This window comes from Equus przewalskii, chromosome 2 (genome assembly GCF_037783145.1).
Source record: "Equus przewalskii isolate Varuska chromosome 2, EquPr2, whole genome shotgun sequence".
In the NCBI taxonomy this organism is placed as follows: Eukaryota; Metazoa; Chordata; class Mammalia; order Perissodactyla; family Equidae; genus Equus; species Equus przewalskii.
In genome coordinates, this window is record NC_091832.1 from 54440542 (window position 1) to 54465136 (window position 24595).

Genomic DNA, 24595 nt, shown 5'->3' on the forward strand with positions numbered 1-24595 from the left:
GTCTCGATGTCCAGCCTTCCTGCCGCTGTACCCTGTTTCTAGTCCCTCATTCATCTCCTTTGATGCCGTTGAAAAGGCCTCCTGATTGGCCTTCGCAGGTGCATTTCCATGACTGCCTCAGAGGGTGAATTCCACAGTGAAAACCTGACCATATCATTCTCATGCTTAAAACCATTCCGTGGCTCCCCAGTGCCTAGAGTGTGAAGCCCACGCTCGTTGGCACACGCACACAGGGTCTTTGTGACTCAGCTCTTCCACCTCGTCTCCTTTGGAATCGACGGGAACTAAACTCACCCCGTGCTGTTTCAGCCCTCCATGACATTGGGTCATTTTCTCTGCCTGAAATGCCATCTCGCCACTTCCCAACCTAACTAACTCCCGTGACTATTCAGTTTAGCACCAGCTTCTCCAGGAAGCCATCTTTGAAACTCAGGCTGGCTTAGACGTCCTTTCTCTGTGCCCCATTGCCACCTGGCCTTATTTTAACAAGTTACCTACCATGTTTACAGGTCTTGAAACCCCACTCTTCTGAGCCATGAGTTATATCTTAATCACTTTTGTAACTATGGTGCATAGCGCAGTACTTGACATAAAATAAGCGTTCAAGAAATACGTCTTGAGCAAATCTGAACTGAAGTTTGATGTGTTCCATACTACTAGTGATAAATTATTGTTCTTCAACTATGAATATGATTTTTAGAGACTTTTGGAATCAAGTCTAGAGTAGGAGATCATGCTGGCTGATAATGGGTAAAATGAAGAAGGAGATGATTTTTCTTGAAACCTGGTTTTGAAAACATTTCTACAGGAGGAGCTCTCTGTGAATCCATATTGCATCTTATTTCATTTTCATCCGCAATTCAGCCTGAATATTCTACCACATCCTATTATTTCTGACTTCGGTTAACCACAGAACCCACACTAAGGTGACTTATGTGTTGTCTGATTTGGAATGGCTTCCAAAATCTCTGACCATTTCTCACCGAAAAAGCACAAACCTCTTGCCAGTGAACATTTCTGGTAGTGCAGAAGTGTCTGGGATCAGATATCCTGTTCCTCTGTTGTCACTGATCTTCTCAAAAATCTCTGAGGGAGCTTCGCCTAAGAAACAATCATTATTACAGCTCCAGTTTTTTCCTTCTCAAAATTTCTGTAGCTGCTTTGCCCCAAGAAATAATCATTACTATAGCTCCAGGTTTTGGTCATGGTTTTACTTTCTAAGGAGATTTAAATAGCTTGTTTTGCAACTTAGCAACCCCGTTTTGATGAAGTGTGGTATCCTAGTAAACGTACGCTTGACAAGCAAACCTTGCCTCTTCCATAACCTGTGGGTACTTTATACCTTTGCAGGGGATACTTAGGCTTTTTTTGGTCTTTGCTGTGGAGCTCACAAAGTGCCCTTCCTCTCCCGTGCTCTCTGTCACTCAGGAGGAAATCAGCCCTCTGGAGAATGCCATCGAAACCATGGAACTCACCAATGAGAGGATCAGCAACTGTGTTCAGCAGCATGCCTGGGACCGCTCCCTCTCTGTGCATCCTCTCTCCATGCTGCTCAGCGGCATCGTGGACCCGGCTGTCATGGGCGGATACTCCAACTACGAAAAGGTGGGCTGGCCCCCTGGCACCCACAGGATTCTCAGGTCCATTGTGTCTCCATGTCTCCCTCTGTGGGGTGGTGCAGCTGGTGAATTCATTTCTTAGAACTTCTCTGAGAGATTTTCACTCTCTTCTCTTTATAAAACGGCAATTGAAATTAGTGAAAAGCTTTTGCCTGACCTCACACCTCCTGGAGACCCTCAGCAACCCAGCCAGGGTTAGGAGACTGCCTGGTGGAGTCACTGAGAGACCAGCCCGCTGTACTGTATCTGGTTGATCACCTCCTCTTTCCTGTCGCACTCCCTGTCTCCCCCAGGAGGTAGGAAGCGTAAGGTGGGCCCCAGAACCGAGGACACTGGAAGTGAAGCGGTATCTGTGGGAAAGGCAGAGCCACACTGTATTTAGAATTAGCCCCGACTTGGTGTGCCGTAGGTTATCTGGACGATGCTGGCCCTGGCTCTACAGTTAACTTAGTTCAACTAAGTGCAGTGTCTGTTATTCGGGAAAAACGGCAAAGGAGTGCTCACCACGTGGGAATCCATTACAGGGTTTGCATGTAGTGCCATTTGAAATGGAGGTAATGCAGGGCCAGGTGGTGCAGCGGTTAAGTGCGCATGTTCCCCCGGGGTTGCTGGTTCTGATCCCGGGTGCGGACATGGCACCACTTGGCAAAAAGCCATTCTGTGGTAGGCATCCCACGTATTAAGTACAGGAAGATGGGCGTGGATGTTAGCTCAGGGCCAGTCTTCCTCAGCAAAAAGAGGAAGATTGGCAGTAGTTAGCTCAGGGCTAATCTTCCTCAAAAAAAAAAAAAATGGAGGTAATGCACTCAGTAAGTAAAATTAGGTGAACTGTATTGAATAGAGGCAGGATTTTTAATTGTTAGGTATGTTTTCAGTGACTAAATAATTTTGTAGTCCTCTCCTGAATACAAATAAACATTGGCCAGTACACCATTGTGGAGTAGCGTGGAGAGTGAGTGGAAAGAAAAGGAGATGGATGGGCAAGGGGACATTGAGCGGGCTGATTCTCTTGTTTCCATTTGCACTCAGTGTCCTGGGAAGAGCAGGGGCATTAGAATCAGTCATTCCTATGACCCATTCTGGCTTCCCATTGGACACTGGGTGCTCTTGGGTGAGATGCTTAACCTCTCTGAGCCCCAGCCTTTGTATCTGAAAAAAGTGAGGAAATACATAACTCACAGGAGCGACTTGAGGCTTAAGGGAGACATGCTGTCCATGAGGAACACCGTCAACGCTGGCCGTGTCGTGAGGCTGGGTCTGTGTCGGTGTTCTCCCTGCATCCTCCTGTCTGCCTGGAACAGAGTGTGTGATTCGAGCGTTCTTCCTGCATGGTGCCGCCAGTGCTCTGACTGCTGCGGAGTAGTCTTCTTTCTCTCTCTCCAGCCTTTCAGCCTCCTTTATTTAGTCTTTGTACTCAGCAGCTGGGAAAGACTCAACACCAGAGAGAAATCCTAGTTTGCCCACATTAGATTTCACTAATAATTTCCAGTGTTACAATGGGATTCAATACAAAACTAGCATCCAAAATACAATACTTTTTTATACTATAATGATTACAGTATGGATTTTTTCCTATAAGACATCTGCTGCTAATTTTGATGTAGTTTTCCAAGTATTAATTTTTTCAGAATGCCCCTAAACTCAGGTTCATATATGCCAATATCTGTGAATATTATAGAATTTCATATGGAGTTTTTTCCAGTGTGACTGTCTTGTAATTAAAAATGAAAAAAAATGGAAAGGAAGGATATATAAACAAATTTCAGGACCTTTAGCTTAAAATACTAATTTATACTTTTAATTAATATGTATGACTTTGTACATTTCTAAACGTAAGGAAGAGGTAGCTCCTTGCGGTCGGTTGGGGAACCTGTCCTTACCTGCCTGATGCAGGTGGCCTGTTTCAAGGCAGCCCTGTAATCATCGCCTGAGAGAGAAGAACCCGGGAGCTGTTTGTTGTCATTCGTCAGCCCGTGCTGTTGTGAGGCAGGACTCAGCTAGAAAAATGAATTTCAGGGCGCTCTGCTCTGATGTCCTTGACTCAACTGACATTGGGGAAATTTCAGTGCATTTTGTCATATATCAAAATTTTTTTGAACTTTCAAGAATTTAAACTGCTTGTATTTGAAAGGTAAAAGCGGGTAAAGATTTAAGCAAATACTGCCTTTCCGTTTATATTGACAGTCACTCTAAATGTGGATCTCACTGGGCTGAGCTGCTTTGCACATATGCCGTCTGGCTTCCTTTTTGTGATACTCGGGCAACATATATTTCTATTCTCTGTTGTATGAGTTTGCTGGGGCTGCCATAACAAAGTACCGCAAACAGCGTGGCTTGAAACAACAGAAATTTTTTGTCTCCCGGTTCTGGAGTCCAGAGCTCCAAAATTGAGGTGTCAGCAGGGTTTATTCCCCATGAGGGCTGTGAGGGAGGATCTGGCCCCTGCCCGTCTCCCTGCTTCTGGTGGTTGCCTGGTCTTTGGCGTTCCTCAGCTTGTAGACCACTCTCTCCTCCTTGTGTTTCTTCATAGTGTGTTCTCTCTGGGTACGTACGTCCGTCTGCACGTTTCCCCTTTTATGACCACACCAGTTAGGTTGGATTAGGGGTCCGTCCTACTCCAGTGTGACCGCATCTTATCTTAACCAACTACGTCTGCAAAACCCTGTTTCCAACTAGGGTCACGTTCTGAGGTGCCGGGGCTTGAGACTTCAACATATGAATTTGGGGGAGGGGACACAATTCCACCCGTAACATCTTCCCACGAGATGGGAAGGTGACTCCAAATGGGCCAATCACTTTTATAACTGTATCCTGTAGCCTCTGGAACTCTTGGGTTTCCTATAACGGGACGGCTTTCACAGTAGTGGAGCGGAAGAGTGAGGGGGAACTTGGAAGGCTAGTGTTTGAAGGCGCTTTCAGGGGTAAAGGTGAAGGTACAGGGAGAAAATATATACTCCCCTCTGGACTCCACTGGAAATGGTCACTACGGACTTCTGTTTCACTTTCCTAATGCATTCTGTCTTTAAAATGTCTCCTATGTAACACCTATATTTACAGTTTAAGTTTGGGTTTTATTTGCTTATTATAGGGCCTTAGCCATGGGTACCATGAATGTTTATTGATAAAGTTATGGGTGATATGGCCTTCACATATAATAATAATAAACACAGCCTACACTTAATATTTCAAAACATTTTCACATCTGTATTTCATATTGTCCTCAAAATAGCCTTTTGGATAGGTGGTTAGTAAGAAAGTGCAGAGATTAATTTTCGCTTAATACAGGAAAAAAATGTGATACAGCCAATATCACATGGGAGAGCAGAAACACCACCAGCGACACCTCTTGCCTATTAAATTTTTGTTCTTTGTTTTGTAATATTTATGCACTTAATCTTATGAGTAACCTTTAGATGTTGTCACTTGGCCTTTTCTTAGTTCTTTGGGAAAGTTATTTTAATGAAGGACACTCTGCTCTGCTGATGATTGTTAGTTCATTAGTGTGTATATGGTGATTGCTGAGAACGTGCTCTTGCCAGGAATTGCATGATTCCAGAAAGGCCACAAAATAGCACATACCTTTTCGAATTGTCCACTACAGTATTAAGGGCTTAGTGGGTCCTGGTTTATCAGATAGAAGAGAAGACATTTTTCACCTTTCCAGGCTTCCCTCCCCTTCCTTTTAGGGTCAAATACGCAGATAGGAGTGTGTTCTAATTAATACTTGCATGTGCTCTGCTTTCAGGCCTTTTTTACAGAAAAGTACTTGCAGGAGCATCCTGAGGACCAGGAGAAGATTGAGCTGCTAAAGCGACTAATAGCGTTACAGGTATGCTTCCGGGGAGGTGTGGCACGACAGCTTTCCGCTCCACTCCATGGGCGGCCACAGTGTGTGACACCGGGGTTTTCTCTAGGGCTTAAATCTACAAGTCCCACTTTTAGAGTTACTTTTTTGTTTTTTTCCAAAGATTGGCACCTGAGCTAACAACTGTTACCAAGCGTTTTTTTTTTCTTCTCCTTCTTCTTCTCCTCCTCCTCCTCCTCCTCGCTCTCCTCCCCAAAGCCCCCCCAGTACATAGTTGTATATTCTAGTTGTGAGTGCCTCTGCTTGTGCTATGTGGGACGCCACCTCAACATGGCCTGATGAGAGGTGCCATGTCTGTGTCCAGGATCTGAACCGGCAAAACCCTGGGCCACCGAAGCAGAGCACGCAAACAACCACTCGGCCACGGGGCTGGCCCCACTTCTCTTTTTTTTTAACCCTTGAAATCACAATCTGTCTGTTTGTTTGTTCGGCAGAAGGACCTCAGAAGAGCATGGTGTTAGACTGCACAGTGTTGAGAGGAGCCTTCTTAGAGGGGAGATTAAATTGGTTTGCTGGCCTGTGTTCCAGCTGAGAGATGTTGGCCTCTGTTTTTCCCTGTGTCACTGCTTCAGTGAACAGCGGGGAAAATGCGGCCATTCAGTTCAGTCTAAAGCTTAACCCTCTCCATTGCTCATCCACAGAAATGCCTCCTGGCTCAGGTGCTTTGCCTTATCTGTCAACCCTTCCCTATGTTAGAGCCAACTGGCCTCCTTGGTGTGCATATTTCTCTGCACCTTTGACTCCAGGGCTTCCAGTTCCAAAAGCCTACACTGAGACACTGCTTTCTCTCTCTTTTTTTTTTTGAGGAAGATCAGCCCTGAGCTAACATCTGCCACCAATCCTCCTCTTTTAGCTGAGGAAGACTGGCCCTGAGCTAACATACATGCCCATCTTCCTCTGCTTTATATGCCTGCCACTGCATGGCTTGATGAGTGGTGCCATGTCCGCACCCGGGATCCAAACCCGGGAACCCCAGGCCACCAAAGCCGAATGTGTGAACTTAACTGCTGCACCACAGGGCTGGCCCCCCACTGTCTCATTTGATAGGTGCTGCATCTGCCAGTTTACCTGTCCGCCCTGACCCTTTATCCCTCCCCAACCCCCAAATCTGCATTATCCCTCTGCCTAAACCATGTTTCATTCCTTTCATGCCCTTTTCTGCAGATGCCCCTGCTGACAGAGGGGATCCGCATCCATGGGGAGAAGTTGACAGAGCAGCTAAAGCCGCTGCATGACCGCTTGTCTTCTTGCTTCCGGGACCTCAAAGAGAAAGTGGAAAAGCTCTATGGGGTCATAACACTGGTAGGCTTTGTCTAAATGGCCTATATACGTTTTCTAGTCTCTTTTATCTTTAATGATAGTGATCAATTTTTCAGATGCCAAGTGAGCCAAAATAGCATAGGTATGGCGTGAAAATACCAGGGGCAGGTCAGAGAAGGCATGGCCTGCTGTTGGTGACCTTCAGCCCTCCTTGTGCCACATAGGGGTCCTCAAACTTGAAGGACCATCAGGACCCCCTGGAAGGCTCATGAAAACACAGAGTGCTGGGCCACGTGCCCGGGCTTTCTGATTCAGCAGGTCTGGGGTGGGCCTGAGAATGTGCATTTCTAATGCTCCCAGGTGGTGCTGACGCTGCTGACCTGGGACCACACTCTGAGAACCGCTCTGCTAGAAGTTGAGGTCTTGCTAATCCCAGACACCGGTTGTTCCTATCCTGTCTAGCCCAATTCTTAAGTTTTTCCTCATCTTTATTTTTTATTTTGATGAAAAGTTATACTTTTACACCTTTGAAAGGGAGAAAGAATTGTGAAGTACATTTTACAATGCATGTAGCTGGTTTCATGATTTTTTTGGACAGTTCTAACACGTTTCTCCTAGCTACGATTTTCTTTTTTCCCCCGGGGACGTTGGCTGACTTGGTGCCCGCGCTAACCTTTTCTCTCCAGCGGGTGATCGTGTGCTTCCTTTATCTGCACTTTTTAACATGCGCTCACCCTCCTCTGTTTAACCGTCTTATTCTTGAACCCCTGGTTTTCAAATTCTCCTTGCTTGCGTCAGACCCCTGAATTTCTTTTCATGTGCTCCTCTACGCTGTTCCCACAGCCCGTCTCCACTACATTTGGCTCCGGAGTATCTTTTTGACCATCTCTTTCAGTTGTCCAAGTGTTCAGCCATGCCTTCCTAAAAAGGTACCTCCTAGCCTACTGCCAGTTAACACTTTGCTTCTAGAAGCATTTGTCTTTTGCACACAAGTTCCTAGATGGCAAAGACTGTGACTTTAACCTAATAAATTGTGTTGTTATTAATAAATTGTGTTGTTACCAGGCCAATATTAGTATATAAATTTGCTGTGGTGGCCTATGGAGGCAATCACTCCTAGTGGGGACATAGAAAGTAGATCAATGTTCCTTTACTTCCTAAGCTTCACCAGGTTAAGCTTCAGGTCTGTACTTTCAGTCTAAAACTTTTCTCTTAGGCCAATATTCTTGTTTTTAAATGTCTGAAAGAAGCTAAGCAGGGGAAGCAGGCGGGGTTTTGTTGTTTTGTGGTGGGGCAGGCACGCCTTGCGTTTTCATCCGTGTCTGACAGCAGATGATGATGAATTTTTCTGTAGTCTTCGCAAGGTAGGTTTAAGTTGTGTCTGTAACTAAGAATATAAGTATTTGCAATATTTAACAACTGAGGCAGCACAGGCACCAACCGATCAGAGTGGGGTGCCAGCCAGGACGAGTGGGCACTTGCCACAAACGAGCGGGGGGGCTGCACCAGTTCGTGTGGGCTGAGTTCCAGGCCAACTAACCATGCGGGGTCATGTGTTCTCCAGCCGCCCAACTTGACCGAGAGGAAGCAAAGCCGCACGGGGTCTATCGTGCTGCCCTACATCATGTCGTCTACACTGCGGAGATTGTCCGTCACCTCGGTGGCTTCCTCTGTGGTTTCCACCTCTTCTAACTCGTCTGATAATGCTCCTTCCAGACCAGGATCTGATGGGTAAGGGTTCCATCTTTGATTGCCAGGAGGGTGGGGTAGTGTTTGCCTTTGGGCAGGTGAGGCTTGGCCAGTGTGGCTGCCTCACCTCCTAAGGGAAGTAATTCAGAGTCTGGCTTATTAGCCTTGGGGTCATTCTCATTGTCTTCCTCGTGAGGAATCTCATTATTTACATAATGATAGCGACTGTTAGGAAAAATGAAAAAACAATAAATCACCCGTAATCCTATCACGTACTGGTTTATTTCTTCATGTTAGCTTGTAGTCATTGCTTTTATCATGTTTTCACAAAAATAATTTCTAAATTTATATTTATTTTTTGAATAGTTCATATAATCACATAATATGAAATTCCAAAGGCACAAAAAGATATGTCACGAGAAACCTCCCTGCAGTCCTGATCCCTGACTCTCCAGTACCACTCTCGAGGGGCGAGTGATGTGAGCATTCGGATTCTCAGCGCCTTTCCACAGCGCTGTGGACATACACAGTCAACACCTAAATAGATATTCTTCTCCACACTTTCTTTTTATATGAATGGCAGCATATAATACTCTCTTTACCTTGCTTCTTTTGCTTACTATCTCTTGAAAATCATTCCATTTCAGAACATAAAGAGCCTCCTCCTTTCTCTGAGCTGCAGACGTCTCCTGGTGTGTCTGCACCATGTTGCATCCCACCACTGCCGAGTGCTGGACATGTAGTTGATCTCTGTCTATCACTGTCACGGCAGTGTGGCCTTGAATAACCTTAAAAATAAGTTATTTTGTAAATATACAAGTATGTCAAGTTGACAAAAAGTCCGTAAGTGAAATTGCTCTGTCAAACATGTATAGTTGCAATTTTCAAAATTATCCCTCAACTGACTTCCATAGAGATTATCCCAAGTTACAGCTGCCCCAGCAGCGTGGAACGGTGCCTGGTCATCACCCGCACCTTGCCACCAAAGTGTGGATTATCAGTCTTTTTAATTCTTGCCGATCTCATAGGTGGAAAATATTTTCTTGGTATACATGGTTTTTTGTTTTGTTTTTATTTCTTTTGTGTGAAGTTGAGCATCTTTTCCTTTGTTTAGTAGCTGTTTTTATTTTCTGTGAACTGCGGTCAGTTATTTCGTGTACATTTTTCTGTTGGATGTTGGCTTTTGTCTGTGATAGGAGTTGAAATATTTCCCCTGACTGCTCCTTTGTCTTTCAACTTTGCCTCTAATTTTTCAGTTAGTTGTGCTGATTTTTTTGTGCAGTCAAATAAATTAATATTTGATTATATGACTTCTGGATATTATATCGTTATTAAAGGCCCTCCCCACTCTAAGACTACAAAAACTAATTTTAGCGTTTCACTATTCGCAGTTGAATCTGAGATCCTTTGGGATTTATTCTAGGATAAAGTGCAGGTATGAAGCCAACAGTTTTTTCCCCACATGACTCCCCAGTTCTGCCTATGACAGTTAGTGAGCAAAACATCTTTTCTGTACTGATTTGAAATGTCAACCTTATAAGGAAATCAAATGTTTTTTGGTCTATTTATGGACTTTTTCCCCATTTCTTTGACCTACATTTGTTTTCATGCACTAAGCCTGTGCAGTTTTAATTACTTTAGGCTTAAACGGTTTTTCATTTCTAGTAAGACTTTTCAGAATTTATTTGGCTAGTTTATTCATTGCTCACTTTTGGATTAACTTGTCTAGAGTCCTATTGCTGTTTTTACTGGAATCACGTTAAATTTATGGACTAACTTTAGGAGGATTGATGGATTTTGATGTTGAGTGTTCCTTGCTAAAAACGTGGAATGCTTTTCCATATGTTCAAATTTGAAATATTTTAAAGGAGTGAATTTGTAATTGTGTCCTTTCTGTTTTAAGATACTATTTTAAAACAATATTTTACTAATTATAAAATTAATATATGTACTTGTAGAAATTTTTCAAAATAGTAGAACTTTTAAAAGGAAAAATGCTTATGACTTCATCACTCAGAATAACCACTGTTAAGGTTTAGTTATATAATGCAAAAAAAGCATATATACATTTTATACAAGTAGAAAAGCATTGTATGTACCATTTTGTGATTTACTACTTAATTTAATATACATGATGAGTATTTAGCATCATTATATATTTTAGTGTTGAATGTAAGTCAAGTTAATTGACTCACCATTTATTCATAAATTTGTAATTCCATATTAAATAACTGTATCGCAAAAATAACCTGTCCAAATGCCCACTACCTTGCAATCAAATGTTTAGTACTTCCTAAAGTATTTATCCATCCTTTTCCATTGGCATAGATATCTTTACATAGTTGGAATTATAGCATACATGTAGTTTGATAATTTGCTTTTCCTCTTTGTCTTTTTATTATAAGCATTTTCCATGTTGCTATTAACTTTATTATTATCAATTTTTATTATGCTTTCTGATGGCCAAATGCCATTGCATCATACGAATGTGCCATAGTTAATCCTTCTCCTACTATATTTAAGCTGTATCATTATTTCTAAACAGAAAAGTTGTTTATAAATTTAATACAAAAGCATTTAGCATGTATCAAAATAAAATGCATTTTTATTATTAAGAATTTTCTAGAAGAACTCACACTGCTTAACAACAAAAAAACAAACAACCCGATCAAAAAATGGGCAGAGGACATGAACAGACATTTCTCAAAAGAAGATATGAATATGGCCAATAGACACATGAAAAGATGTTCATCATCGCTAATCATCAGGGAAATGCAAATCAAAACTACACTAAGATATCACCTTACCCCCGTTAGATTGGCAAAAACATCCAAAACCAAGAACGACAAATGTTGGAGGGGTTGTGGAGAAAGAGGAACCCTCATACACTGTTGGTGGGAATGCAAACTGGTACAGCCACTATGGAAAACAGTATGGAGATTTCTCAAAAAGTTAAAAATAGAAATACCCTATGACCCAGCCATCCCATTACTGGGTATCTATCCTAAGAACCTGATATCAGATATCTCAAGAGTCCGTTGCACCCCTATGTTCATTGCAGCATTATTTACAATAGCCAAGACGTGGAACCAGCCTACATGCCCAGAAACTAATGATTGGATAAAGAAGATGTGGTATATATACACAATGGAATACTACTCAGCCATAAAAAAAGACGAAATTGGCCCATTCACAACAATGTGGATGGACCTCGAGGGTATTATGTTAAGCGAAATAAGTCAGTCAGAGAAAGACGAACTCTATATGACTCCACTCATAGGTGGAAATTAGTATATTGAGAAGGAGATCTGATTGGTGGTTACCAGGGAAAAGGGGGGGTGGGGGGAGGGTACGGAGGGGGAAGTGGTGTACCCACAACATGACTAACAAAAATGTACAACTGAAATCTCACAAGGTTGTAATCTATCATAACATTAATAAAAAAAAAAAATAAATAAAAAAAAAAAATAAAAAAAAAAAAAAAAAGAATTTTCTAGAGTGGCTGGCCCCATGGCCGAGTGGTTAAGTTCGCACGCTCCGCTGCAGGCGGCCCAGTGTTTCGTTGGTTCGAATCCTGGGCGCGGACGTGGCACTGCTCATCAAACCACGCTGAGGCGGCGTCCCACATGCCACAACTAGAAGGACCCACAACGAAGAACATACAACTATGTACTGGGAGACTTTGGAGAGAAAAAGGAAAAAAATAAAATCTTTAAAAGAAGAAAAAAATTAAAAATAGAACTACCATACGATCCAGCCACACACTACTGGTGTCTATCCAAAGAGCTTGAAATCAGCAAACCCAAAAGTCCTGTGCACCCCAATGTTCACTGCAGCATTATTCACAATAGCCAAGACATGGAAGCAACCTAAGTGCCCAGCAACAGACGAATGGATAAAGAAGATGTGGTACATATATACAATGGAATACTACTCAGCTGTAAAACAGAACAAAATCATTCCATTTGCAATAACATGGATGGACCTTGAGGGAATTATGTTGAGTGAAATAAGCCAGCGAGAGAAGGATAATCTGTGTATGACTCCACTCATATGAGGAACTTAAAACTATGGACTAAGAACAGTTTAGTGGATACCAGGGGAAAGCTGTGGTGGGGGGTGGGCACAAAGGGTGAAGTGGTGCACCTACAACACGAATGACAAACATTAACGCACAACTGAAATTTCTCAAGATTATAACCTATCATTAACTCAATAAAAATAAAAAAAATTTAAAAAAAAAGAATAATTAGGGTCTTTTTGGAATTTAGTTCTATGATATTTTTAAATTAGTACAGATTTAAGATAAATAATAGTGACTGGCTGCCTCTTAAATATTCCAAGAACTGGCAAATACCAAAAATTTGAAAATTCAGACATGAAGACTTTTTAAAAAAATGATTCATAAATGGAGAGAATAATTTGAAGTAAGAAAAAGAAACTGCAGTCTAGAAGCATTTCCATTTGTGACTCCAGTGGTTCCTTAAGCAGACTTCCCTGGAACTTTCTCGTTCTGTATCTTCACAGAAGAAGGCAAAAATATTTTGTAGAAAGAGGGGCCTATAGTGTTAAAAGGCTTCAAGTGACTTAAGAAGCGTGTCAGCCAAATACAGGAGTGAATCCTGTTTGGATTCTGATTCCAACAAAGCACTTAGAGGAAAAATTATGAGACAATCAAGAAGTTTGAACATTGACTGGATGTTTGATGAAATTAAGGAATCTTTTAGGAATGATGATAGGACTATAGTTATGTTATGAAGATGAACCTTTGTCTTATAGAGATATGCACTGAAATATTTATAGATGAGGTGATATGTCATCCAGGAAGTGCTTCCAGATAATCCAGTGAGGGGCGAGGAATGTGACTGGGTGTGTGTAGGAAACAAAGATAGGCCAGAAGTTGATCACTGTTGATGCTGAGTGATGTATGCGTAGGGGTTTATTGTATTCTCTTCACTTTTTTATGTTTGAATTTTTTCATTAAAAAAATGTAAAGAAGTCTTTGCCCAATTATACCCTCCAAATATCTTATTTTAATGTTTATGTATTTAATAATACTAAACTTTTAAAAATTACTTGGACTTCTTTTTTCATGAAATACCTGTTTATATCCTTTGATGCTTTTAAAAAATTGAACTACTCATTTTTTTTTTTTTTGAGGAAGATTAGCCCTGAGCTAACTGCTGCCAATCCTCCTCTTTTTGCTGAGGAAGACTGGCCCTGAGCTAACATCCGTGCCCATCTTCCTCCACTTTATATGTGGGATGCCTGCCACAGCATGGCTTACCAAGCAGTGCCATGTCCACACCTGGGATCTGGGCCGGTGAACCCGGGGCCACTGAAGCAGAACGTGCGAACTTAACCACTGAGCCACTGGGCCGGCCCCCACCCCCATATTTTTTTGATGTGTAAAACTTTCTTATATATTAAAGATATTTACCATCTAAAATATGTATAACAAATAGTTTTAGTTTACTAATGATACTTTCTGCTGAATAGAATCTTTTAATTTTTAAAGTCTAAGAGCTGACATCAGTTTTTATATTATCTTACTTCATATCAAAGCTTTTGTGTTGTTTATAGGCTTTATTCTTTAGAGTTCACAGCAAGATTGAACAGAAAGTAGAGAGTTCTACCATGGCACTGCCCCACACACGGTCAGCCTCCCCGACCGTCAGCATCCCCCACAGAGTGGGACATTTGTTACAACTGAGGAAACCGCAGTGACACAGCATAATCACCCAGAGTCCATAGTTTGTCTCCGGATTCACTCTTGGTGTTGTACATTCTAGGAGTTTTGGTAAATGTATGGTGACATGTATTCACCGTTGTAGTATCACACAGACTAATTTCACTGCCCTGAACATCTTCTGTGCTTTGCCTATTTGTCCCTCCAAACCTTTTTTTTTAGAGCAAAATCTACGAATTTTTAATCAAACCAGGGCTTATTAAACACCCATTCAGAAGCTGTAAGCGATACCCATCATAAAGATACAATATCTTTTTTATAACTTTTTTTCGCTTGCCGCATTCATTCGCGCTGTGTCCTCTCTCTCGGCGTGCTCCACCATTGGAGAGTAGGTTGCACACATTCTCTTAGAAGAACAAGCACATCGTCCTGTTTAAGGGCAGCCTCTAAATTCAGAGAATTTGACGTTGACGCGGTACTTTAAGCTACAACCCATATTTCAGTTTTCTCAGTTGTCCCAGTAAGGTCTTTTATAGCAATTTCTGGTACAGGATCCAGTCAGGAGCATATGTTGTATTTAGCCATGTCTCTCTATTCTTCTTTGATCTGAAATTGTTTCCTTAGGCTTTCCTTGTCTCTCATTTTATTGACTTTTTTTAAGATTATGGGCCAGTTATTTTATGGAATTTCCCTCCATTTGGGTTTGTCTGATGTGTCCTTGTGCTTAGGATTCAGGTTATACATTTTTATGTGATGTTGTATCCTTTTCAAGTATCAAATCCAGACACACATTGTGTCCATTTGTCCCTTATTGGTGATGTTAATTGATCATGTAGTTTCAGTGTTATCCATTTTATTCTCTGCATAGTTACTATTTTTCCCTTTGCAATTAATAAGTAATTATGGAGAGAGATTTCGTGACTCCTGTTTCTCATCAGACTCTTCCCCTCTCTCTATATATCATCTAATCTTGGTTCTTGAATGAATCAGTTTTCACTGTGGTGCTTGAACATCTATCATAGTAATTAAAAAACATTTAAAGAGTACTCATATATGCTAGGCACTGTTCTAAGATTTTGTAAGAGCCCTACGAGGTGGGTGCCATTATTGCCCCCACTTTATAGATAAGGAAACTGAGGTATGAAGAGGTTATCTGCCCAAGGTCACCAAACAAGTCAGTGTAGGTAGGCTTTGAACACAGGCTGTGTGGTTCCAGAGCAGAATCTGAGAGGGAAGTTACAGGTCAGGATTAGGTTGAGGAGTCATGACCCCTGTCTTTCTGGAGGAAATTTTGACTGTTAGATGGTCAGTGTTTTGTGCTCTTGCCCTTGTTCTCGGCTGATAGGTCAATCTTGGAGCCACTTTTGGAGCGCAGGGCCTCGTCAGGTGCCAGAGTTGAAGATCTACCCCTCAGAGAAGACAGTGAGAACCGGATGAGCAAGTTCAAGAGAAAAGACTGGAGCCTGAGCAAGTCCCAGGTCATTGCAGAGAAAGCACCAGAACCTGACCTGATGGTAAAAAAAAAAAAAGCACCAGAGCTTTGCCAGTGCTTTCCCTGTAGCCAGGCACATCCCCGTTCCCTTCACAGCCGTGAGTCCCCAGATAGAAGCCTGGCAGTGGCTTTCCCAGAATGCAGTAGCCTGTGGTGGTGTCGGATCTCAGATGGTGCTGAGAAAAGCACGTACAGGGAATTTGAGTCTCTACATCAATAATGGCTCAAGATCTGGTACCCACAATATAAACTTGTGGGTTGATGCTTGGAGTTGTGGTTCTCGCCACCATGTTCCATGAGTCAGTCCAAAACATTGTCATTTCTCTTCTTTTAACTTAAAAAAATGAGGTACTTTTTCCTGCAAAAGCCACATCAAGTTAAGTGTGGCAAGATCAACTTTCCCTGAGAATCAGGGTGGCTCATTTCCAACCTAAATGACACAGTCCACCTGTGGTCAAAATTAAGTCCGTGGCCTGCCAGAAAACAGTCTGTGGCCCAATGATTCCCTGTCAGTCTCTTTGCCGTGGTGCGCACCGCCTGACGGTGGAGTAAGCTTCAAAATGGCCCCTGGCATTACGCCCTTTAACAAGTTTCTGCTCAGTAGACAAGGTTGTTCAGAGTGTTGATGAGCTCAGCCTTCCTAACTGTGAGGATGTTTTTCTGTGTCTCCCACACCCCCATGCTAGAGCCCCTCCAGAAAAACACAAAGGCCAAAGAGTCTCCAACTGTCGGACAATCGGCTGACGCCGTTTCATGGTTCCTCACCTCCTCAGTCGACGCCCTTGAGCCCGCCTCCACTCACTCCTAAGGCTACCAGGACCCTGAGTAAGTTTCCTATATATGTGCCTTAGATCTGTTTTACAAGAGAATGGAGTATGTTTGTGAACCTGGGCGATTTTTAACAAAACTGCCACCAGGTGTATGAGATCGTGGTCAAGTTGGTTCAGCTCAGTGGTAGTGGGTATAAAACAATTAGACTAGAGTTTGACGAGGAGTCCTTTTGGGTTGTTAGTACTCAGTAAGCTTTTCTGTATCCTGATCCAAAGGGTCTCACTGCCCCTTTTCCAGTTGTAAATGTGTAAATGAAGTAGATGCATGCCAGGACCAGATAGGAAGCAAGTAACTTATGAACTAATGGGTAGGTAGCCCTGTATTTTAGGCAGGGGAGGGTCTGAGGTAAGGGCAAGAAGTAGACCCATTCCATATACTATTTGCAATCAGACTTGGGGAATCAGCAATACACATGCCTGAGAGGAATTACAAAGGTCAACCAAGAGTTAGAATCAGGGAAGGTTTCCTGGAGGAAGTGGCAATCGCACCTTTTAAAGGATGAAACTAAGGCAGGTCAGTTAAATTTAACCAAAATTTATTGGCCGCCTACTATGTGACCTTTTTTCTAAGTCCTTGGGATGTATGGGAGAACAGAGCAATACCCTAAGTTCTAGAAACTGTTCTTCTGTTCAGCTTAATGGTAAAAACCCTGAACCAAAAGTGGAATTTTTACTTCAGAAGTTTTTATGAATCCTGCTGGTGAGCGAGGGGTGCTACATTTGTCACCAGGGGTGAGAGGTCTTTTTCGTTCTGTCCACAGAAACCATGGAATATGATCTTAGCGATTTGATTAACCAGGTTTGTTTAGGTGTTAACGTGGCAAGCAGAAGTTCTGTGAGATTCCTGGATGGCTTCTTCTCTCTGCTCATCTCCTTTGCATCATTTCTAGGCTCCCCCTCTTTGCAGACAGATGGGCTGATGACTGCTCCTGTCCCACCACCCCCTCCCCCCAAAAGCAAGCCCCATGAGAGCAGCCAGAGGAACTCCACGGAGGTAGGACATTGGGGCTGACCCTGGGTCCAGAGAGCAGCACTCCTGGGAGCGCAGCCTTGGAGTTTCCATGCTTTTTAGGAGGCAGGTTTCCCATAGATTTGTCAGTCTAAGCAGTTCTTGGTTCATTCCTGAAACCATGGAAAATAGGGGAGTTTTCCATGGGAAGGAAGATACGCAGTAGACCTTTTCATCAGACTGAAGGTGGAGGGCTCCTCTGTACCTCAGCCTGGGTACAGGTGAGTGAAATAAGTGAGTTCTGTTCACATTTCCAGAGTTTACTTTTCTGAGTGAGTGACAGTTATTCTGGAATGGCCTCTGATGGGTTTCGTTTGTTCATTCAACAAATATTTATGGAGTGCCCACTGTATGTACGCCAAGCACCCAAGTGGTGGGGAGATAGCAGAGTTGGCGTGCCTCTGATTAGCTCAAGAAGGACAAGGAGGATAAATCAGTCTTATTTCGGTTTTCGCCTTGCAAAGGCTGTGTAGATAAATTCACATCAGTTAGAAGCTAAAGCAGACGTCAGAATGTGGAGGAGAAGGCAGAATTGGGAAGACAGATAAGACTCACTTCTATTTTCCTGTGTCTGCTCCCTCAGATTGCCCCCCCATTGCCTGTCCGGAGAGAAGCCAAGGCCCCACCTCCACCCCCTCCAAAAGCTCGGAAGTCTGGCATCCTTTCTTCTGAGCCTGGGTCCCAGTAAGGATCTTGTCCGCTCTCTGGAACTCTGAGTACCTCTGATAGCTGATGCCTGAGAACTGGCCCGACGAGGCAGTGTCCCCATTGCACCGGGCCCCCTGCTGACTGCCTTTCCTGACCTGGAATAAGGTTCACCGGCTCAAAACTGCTTTTGTTCTTTTGAAGGCATCTCTTTGATTGATGTCTGAGGCCATGCCACATCTTCTCCAGTCCACGCGGAATTCCAGAATTGGCCGTATCCTGTGTGTTTCTCAAGGAGAGCTCTCCCTGGCCATTATTAAATGTCAGCCTCCAGTGCGGAACCCCGGGGGCCTACAAAAGCCTGGACAAGTTCTTCCGCAGTGTTGGAACAACCCAGTAACCGACTCCTTGGAGGGATTTCCTGCTTTGCTTCTGGAAAGCTGTGCTTCATACTTAGTTTTCTCACGTGGACATACCCTATCTCGTAAAACGTTGGGAAAGACTGATATCAAGTACTTTGGTAGCCAAAATAATCTTATCTTTCTAACATCTACTGTGTCTCCTTTGAGGAAAGAATATATTTTAATGGAGATTGGCTGCTTTCAAGTATGAATGGCTATCATTATTGAAAAAACATGGACTCAGTCATGAGCCCTGAGCTCCTGTGTCCCCCCACCCCCACCGACTTGTGACACAGGAAAGCTGCCCCAACCCTCCCGGGGGTCGCTCACGCTCCTGACTAGTGGACTAATGGCCCTCACCACACGGCAGTCGCTCCTTCCTACCATGGACTCCTTTGAAGCTCTTTCTTTTACACACATAGTTTCTTGTCCTGTCCCCTCCTCTGAGCTCAGATCACTGGATATAAGGGATTAGAAGCCCAGGTTCAACAGCTTCTCTTCCAGATCCCGTTTGGAGGGCTCAGCGGCCCCTGTCTGCAACCTGATTTTACCCTGAAGTGCAATATCTCCCTTTGATTATTTATTTCTCTTGATTGTGGAATTAATTTGATTACATGTTTATGGTACTAATGTCAGTACTCCTTTCAGAAAGAAAAAATGGGGTGATTTAGATAACAGATATTACCTACACCTACATAAACAGCCGCACAAAGTTAAAGACATTTTGAGCTGGAAGGGCCTTAAAGGCCGGACACACCACTCCCTGATTTTGTAGATAAGGAAATTGAGGCTAAACACAGAAAACCCTATGAGAGATTCGTACCAACTCAGCTTGCTAATTGAGGCTATCCCCGATAACACTTAGATTAGCAGACAACCCTGCCAACTCTTTAATCCCTCCCCCAGTTGGAACAGCAGTGGAGGTGTCCCCGACGTTTCTAGTCTGCTTAGGTGTTTATGGCAAAGTAGAACACTCTTTGGGTGTGGGTCCCCCAGCTCCACATGGGGAAGCTCACCAGGAGTCTCTCCCACCAGCGGGCCCAGGCCCCTTTCCTCTGAGGTCAAGGGAGGAGAGAAAAGGGTTTCAGCTCCGAGAATTGGGATTTGCTTTCCTGCCTCTTTGCTTGTGTGCCTGCGTCACCACGACCTCTCTTAGGAGAGACATGTTCATTCATCATAGGGTCTGGGAAGGAAAACCTCTGAGATGTGTCCGGCGTTACTCAAGAAGTGAGTGTGCATGCTTAAAAGCGGCGAGGAGAAGCTTATTCTTCACCACCATCCAGAAGAACCTACAATGTGATATAATGGGAAGAGCCCGGACTTTGGAAGAAAAGCCATTCGGTGTCAGATCATCCCAGCTACATCATCTGTTAACTTTGCAAACTTCCTCAAATTATTTGAAATTCTCTGAGCTTTCCTTTTTTCACCTTTCAAAATGGGGATAAAACCTGCCACACAGGTATTGTGAGGTTCAGATGAGATCGAATATATGAAGTAGCAGGTACTCGTGGCATGGTCTATCCTTCTCTCTGCTAGGCCTGAGTACAACTCAGAACTCTCTAAGAGCGTTGTTGACGCTCCTTGTTTTTCAAGGTAATTTGGAATGGGAGTGCAGGTTAGTTCCGCACATACAGTCCGTCTCCCAAAGACGGCATCTTTTGGAGTCTCTTTCATAGTCACTTATGACTAGAGACACAGTGTTAACAAGAACTGAAGAGGGCTCGAAGTGGACAGAACTTGAGAGATTGAAGGAAGAGAATGAAGAGGAGGGGTGGAAGGCTGATGAGGAGCCTGGTAGACTGGTGGGAGGGGATGCGTCTGCCTCACCCTACTTTCCAGGCTGCCATTAAAATAGAAAACTGTCAACTGGGTCACGAACAAGCCAAACCTAATGCACGTCCCTTCAGTGCAGTGGAGGTGACTCCTGCAGTCTGGGCTTTGATCAGAGGCTGGGGAAATCTGGTCCATCAATGCCCAAATACCTTCCATTTTTTAATATAACGCATTCTTCCATATGACCCCCTTTCCACATTAATGGAAATACTAGGTCTCTCCTGCCTGAATTCAAAGCATTCCAGGTAATGTTGTGAATAATAAATTATAGGGGACATTGGAAGGGTCTTCTCCTTCGGAAGCTACTGGATTAGAAAGAGTCATACTTGACAAAACATCATAAATGTTGTCTGTCCTGAAGTCAACGAGGAAGACTGCAAAGAAATGCCTTATGATTACCTTAAATAAGGGAGCAATGAGGGGCAGGGAATAAAGGAGAAGAAGTGGGTTTTTTCCTGGATAAGAACTCTGGAGCATTGACAGACATTGAAAGTAGCCTCCAGATTGTCGCAACCTTTGTGGATATTAATTTATGGAATTTTCTTTTAGTCCCTTTTTTTCTCTCTCTGTGTCCTGGTGATTTGTCTTGCTTTGAAATTTTTTTTCAAGAATTGTTTCCTTCAACATGTATTAAGCCCTTACTGAATGCCAGGGTGTGGCTATTCAGTGTGTTCAGTGGGAACAGCCTTGGTGTACAAAGGCTGTGGTGTGCTGTGGGATTGGCAAGAGGAAAGTGAAACCCTAGATAAGGCTGCTGGAAGCTAGGTTGCCTTCTCCTTCGCCACCTTCCCATCTTGATTCCAAAATTAGTCATTTTCTCCTGGCAGAGAGACCCATTGCAAACTGCTGCCACACCACAGACCCCTAAGAAGACACCAGAGATAACCCAGGATCTGAGATACCAACCTACCTTTGCTAAGCCTTTCCGAGCTCCCTTTTCCTTCCCCTCTACTTGCCCCAGATCATGGGGTGATTTCTTGTTTTAAGATTGAGACATAACTTACCTACTCTTAAGGGCACAAATCTTAGGTGCACAGATGGATGAAATTTTCCGTAGGTATACACTCCTGTCACCACCTTTCGGATCCAGACATACACTACTTCCAGCACCTCTGTGTCCACCTGTCATTTTGCAAAAGGTATTTAGAAGTCCCTTCAAATTTGTACCTTCCTTCCCCTCACTTCGAGGGTTCAATTAAAAGGAGAGAAAAACCCCACCATCAACACAAAACAAGACCGTAAAGAGTGTGCACCTGTTGGCAAGTCAATTTGTAGTCAGTCCCTGGGCCGCAATTGCCTCGTGTACATATATATGTACACACGTATATATATTTGAGGCTACATGTCTTCAGATCCTTTCAGCCCCTAGCTTGCTTTTATTCTAAGTGAATGAAAAAGAGTCAGAAGGAAACTAAGTTTCTGAGGAAAGGCTTTTAGGCTCGTGCACCATGACCAAGGGGGATTTTAAAATTAAGTCGGAAAAGGTGAGTTCCTCTTTGCGTAGGTTGACAGTGGAATCGTCAGTTCTAATCTCCAAAAGAAAAAAGACAGTTTTCCTTTCAAGTTGATGATTTCAGACTGATTCTTCTAATCCGGTCAAGGCTGGTCTTCAGTGTATGCTGCCCGAACTCATCTGTCAGTCAGATTTTGTGAGTTGTTCATCCAAACTGTGTCAAAAACTGTTGCCATGATTTTGTAACCTAGTTGGGTTTCAAACGCGGACAGTTAGGAATATGTGCATTGAAGCAGAAACATTTTGTTCAGATTTGCTGTTATTTATTTTTTAAATTAAAAATGGAAATGTCTTTAAGGTTCCTTGTGTTTAGTTTGTTATGACCCTGATGTTAGGGAAATGCAGTCATTCCTGCATTTTTGTGGTTGACACCTTCTTCACAACACCTCACACCCAGACTCCCTCCTTCCCACGGCACAGCTCCTTTCTTACTGGTCCTGTCAGTTTAAACTTGAACTGGGGGGTCGTTGAGTCATCTTTGCCTGGAAGCAATAAAAACTACAAACCATTTGGTTCTTCCCTCACCTTGCCTCCCTCATCCATCCCTTTGGCATCTGAGCTAAGCTGACAGTTTCTTTTTTCTTTTAATTTTTTCTCTTCTTCTTTCCCAAAGCCCCCCAGTACATAGTTGTATGTTTTCGTTGTGGGTCCTTCTGGTTGTGGCATGTGGGACGCCGCCTCAGCATGGCCTGATGAGCGGTGCAATGTCCGCGCCCAGGATCTGAACCAGCAAAACCCTGGGCCTCCGAAGCGGAGCCAGCGAACTTAACCACGCGGCCCCGGGGCTGGCCCCTGAGCTGACAGTTTCTGATAACAATCCATTTGATACAATAGGTTCTATTTCTTCACTTATTCTCCGTAGGTAATTAGCAGAGGTAAAGGGACATAAAGAGGTTAAAGGAGTGTCTGGTGACTTACACAGAAAGGATAGGAGCCAATTCTCAAACTAGGTTGAACGTTGGTAACCCTTGGGAAGAGGCCAGCCCACAGACCAATTAGAATTTCCAAGGGAGGGGAATGGGGCCCAGGCATCAGTATTTCTTTTGTGTCCCCGTGTTATTGCAGTGTTATACCAAGGTTGAGAACTCCTACCTCCGAGGAAATAACAGCTTTAGAAAACTGGCGTTCACGATGTATTTCTTCAACTCCCGGCTGATGGTGTGGTTGGAGAGGGGCAGCCGCACTTCAGTGAGAATACTCCTTGAAGTCGTGGCCTTATGCCTAAGGGTTTTTTTTTTTGTTTTCTTAAGAAAATGTCCCAGTGCTTTTAAACATTTGCAATGTATTGGTTTTTAGAGTAATAATGCTCCACTGTCTGTATACATAAGACTGGGATGCTTATTAAAAATGCAGATGGCCTGGGCCCCAGAGAGTCTGAATCAACAAGCCTGGGGAGTCTTTGGATCTAGGGTCCCCATTGAGAAATACTGCTTTAGTGCACCTTCCACTGTGAACGTTTTAAGTGCTGTTATCGCGTGCGGTGACTCTTGGCGTCTTTCCCAGTCATCTCTAGGACACTACAGTGTCTTAAACCCTCTCCTAACAGGGTCCATCTTCAAGCCATTCTTTTGGTTACTTGATCATTTAAAGCCATACATATTTGAGATAGTTAAGGCCATATATATTGAGAACATCTCATTAAATGTATCATTTGGTGTGTTTCCTCCCCCTTTATTTTGAAAGGCTGCAGACTCTTTTTCGAGACTTCATTGATGAGTTAGAGAGTTCTTCAGATTCAAGAAGATGTTTAAAATTTTAACAAAAAAGAGTCATTTTCACTCTCCTCCCCCTTAATCATTTGGGTCTTTTGAGAATCAAATACCCTGCATGTTCACATAAGTCACAAATCACTGGGTGCTGTCCCAGGCCTCTGACATCAGCATCAGGTAGCTGGATGAGCATCTTCTTTGTATCCCCTTCAGGGAGGCCCACAGCCGCCTCCAAAGAATTGGTCCCAAAGACAAGCTTTGGCGAAGGAAACCTGACACTCCAAACAGGATGCATAAAAATAAGTGGATGTGTTGCCTTCTTTTTTTAAATGTGTTAACTAATGTAAAGATTGTAAATGATATTGTTTTTATTAAGAAAAATGAATATTTACTAAGTTACTGGCAAATAGAAGCTTCTTATCCTGCCTTATATGTATCGATTAGTGAAATAATGTGGTTTTGCCTTTTGTTCCATAAAGTAGATTATGGGCCACATCTCTGCCTAATTTTATGAAAGTGGGAGTGAAGTTCTTTGATTCAATATTAGAGATTCCTCCATGGGAGATGTTTGGGAAATCTAGCATTGTGCAATAGTAAATATAGTAATATATAGTTTTATATATTAATTTTACACTCTATGATATATAATATATAATTTATGTAACATATAATTACTATAATATAATTATATGTAATATATTAATTTTATATAATAAAAATAATAGTAAATATTTGTATTAAAATGGGAGGATTTTCTCCCCCATGGTCTGTTTCTGACCCCTGTTCAAATTCCTTAGCACAGGTCTTGCCCTTTTTTGAGGTGGTGGGGCAGGGAGAGGGGAAGGAAGGTTCCATTTGTCTGATTGAAAGAGATAAAGGGCCTAAATCTCTGCCATGTGAATGTAGGCACTGTTTACTGCTGTGATATCAGGCAAGTTATCTGAAATTTGAGTTTTTCAAATGGTCTCGTAGTCATTGAAAGTTATAAGGATAAATGAGAATGTTAGTGTCATAGTGTCTGGGACCTTATAGAGAAATAGT

The 24595-nt window shown here is 43.0% G+C and overlaps 1 protein-coding gene across 3 annotated transcripts in view; it reads left to right on the plus strand.

Annotated features, from left to right (window-relative positions):
• DOCK5 (dedicator of cytokinesis 5) overlaps window positions 1-22137 on the plus strand; it is a 203587-nt gene extending 181450 nt beyond the window's left edge. For all 3 annotated transcript variants that reach the window (XM_070607172.1, XM_070607174.1, XM_070607178.1), the window contains exons 45-52: window positions 1429-1605; window positions 5365-5448; window positions 6649-6786; window positions 8309-8475; window positions 15468-15636; window positions 16301-16439; window positions 17335-17438; window positions 18037-22137. In XM_070607172.1, the coding sequence (XP_070463273.1) occupies window positions 1429-1605; window positions 5365-5448; window positions 6649-6786; window positions 8309-8475; window positions 15468-15636; window positions 16301-16439; window positions 17335-17438; window positions 18037-18141 (1083 nt within the window). In that variant the 3' untranslated portion in view covers window positions 18142-22137. The remainder of the gene's footprint in view (window positions 1-1428; window positions 1606-5364; window positions 5449-6648; window positions 6787-8308; window positions 8476-15467; window positions 15637-16300; window positions 16440-17334; window positions 17439-18036) is intronic.
• Window positions 22138-24595: the final 2458 nt, after the last annotated feature.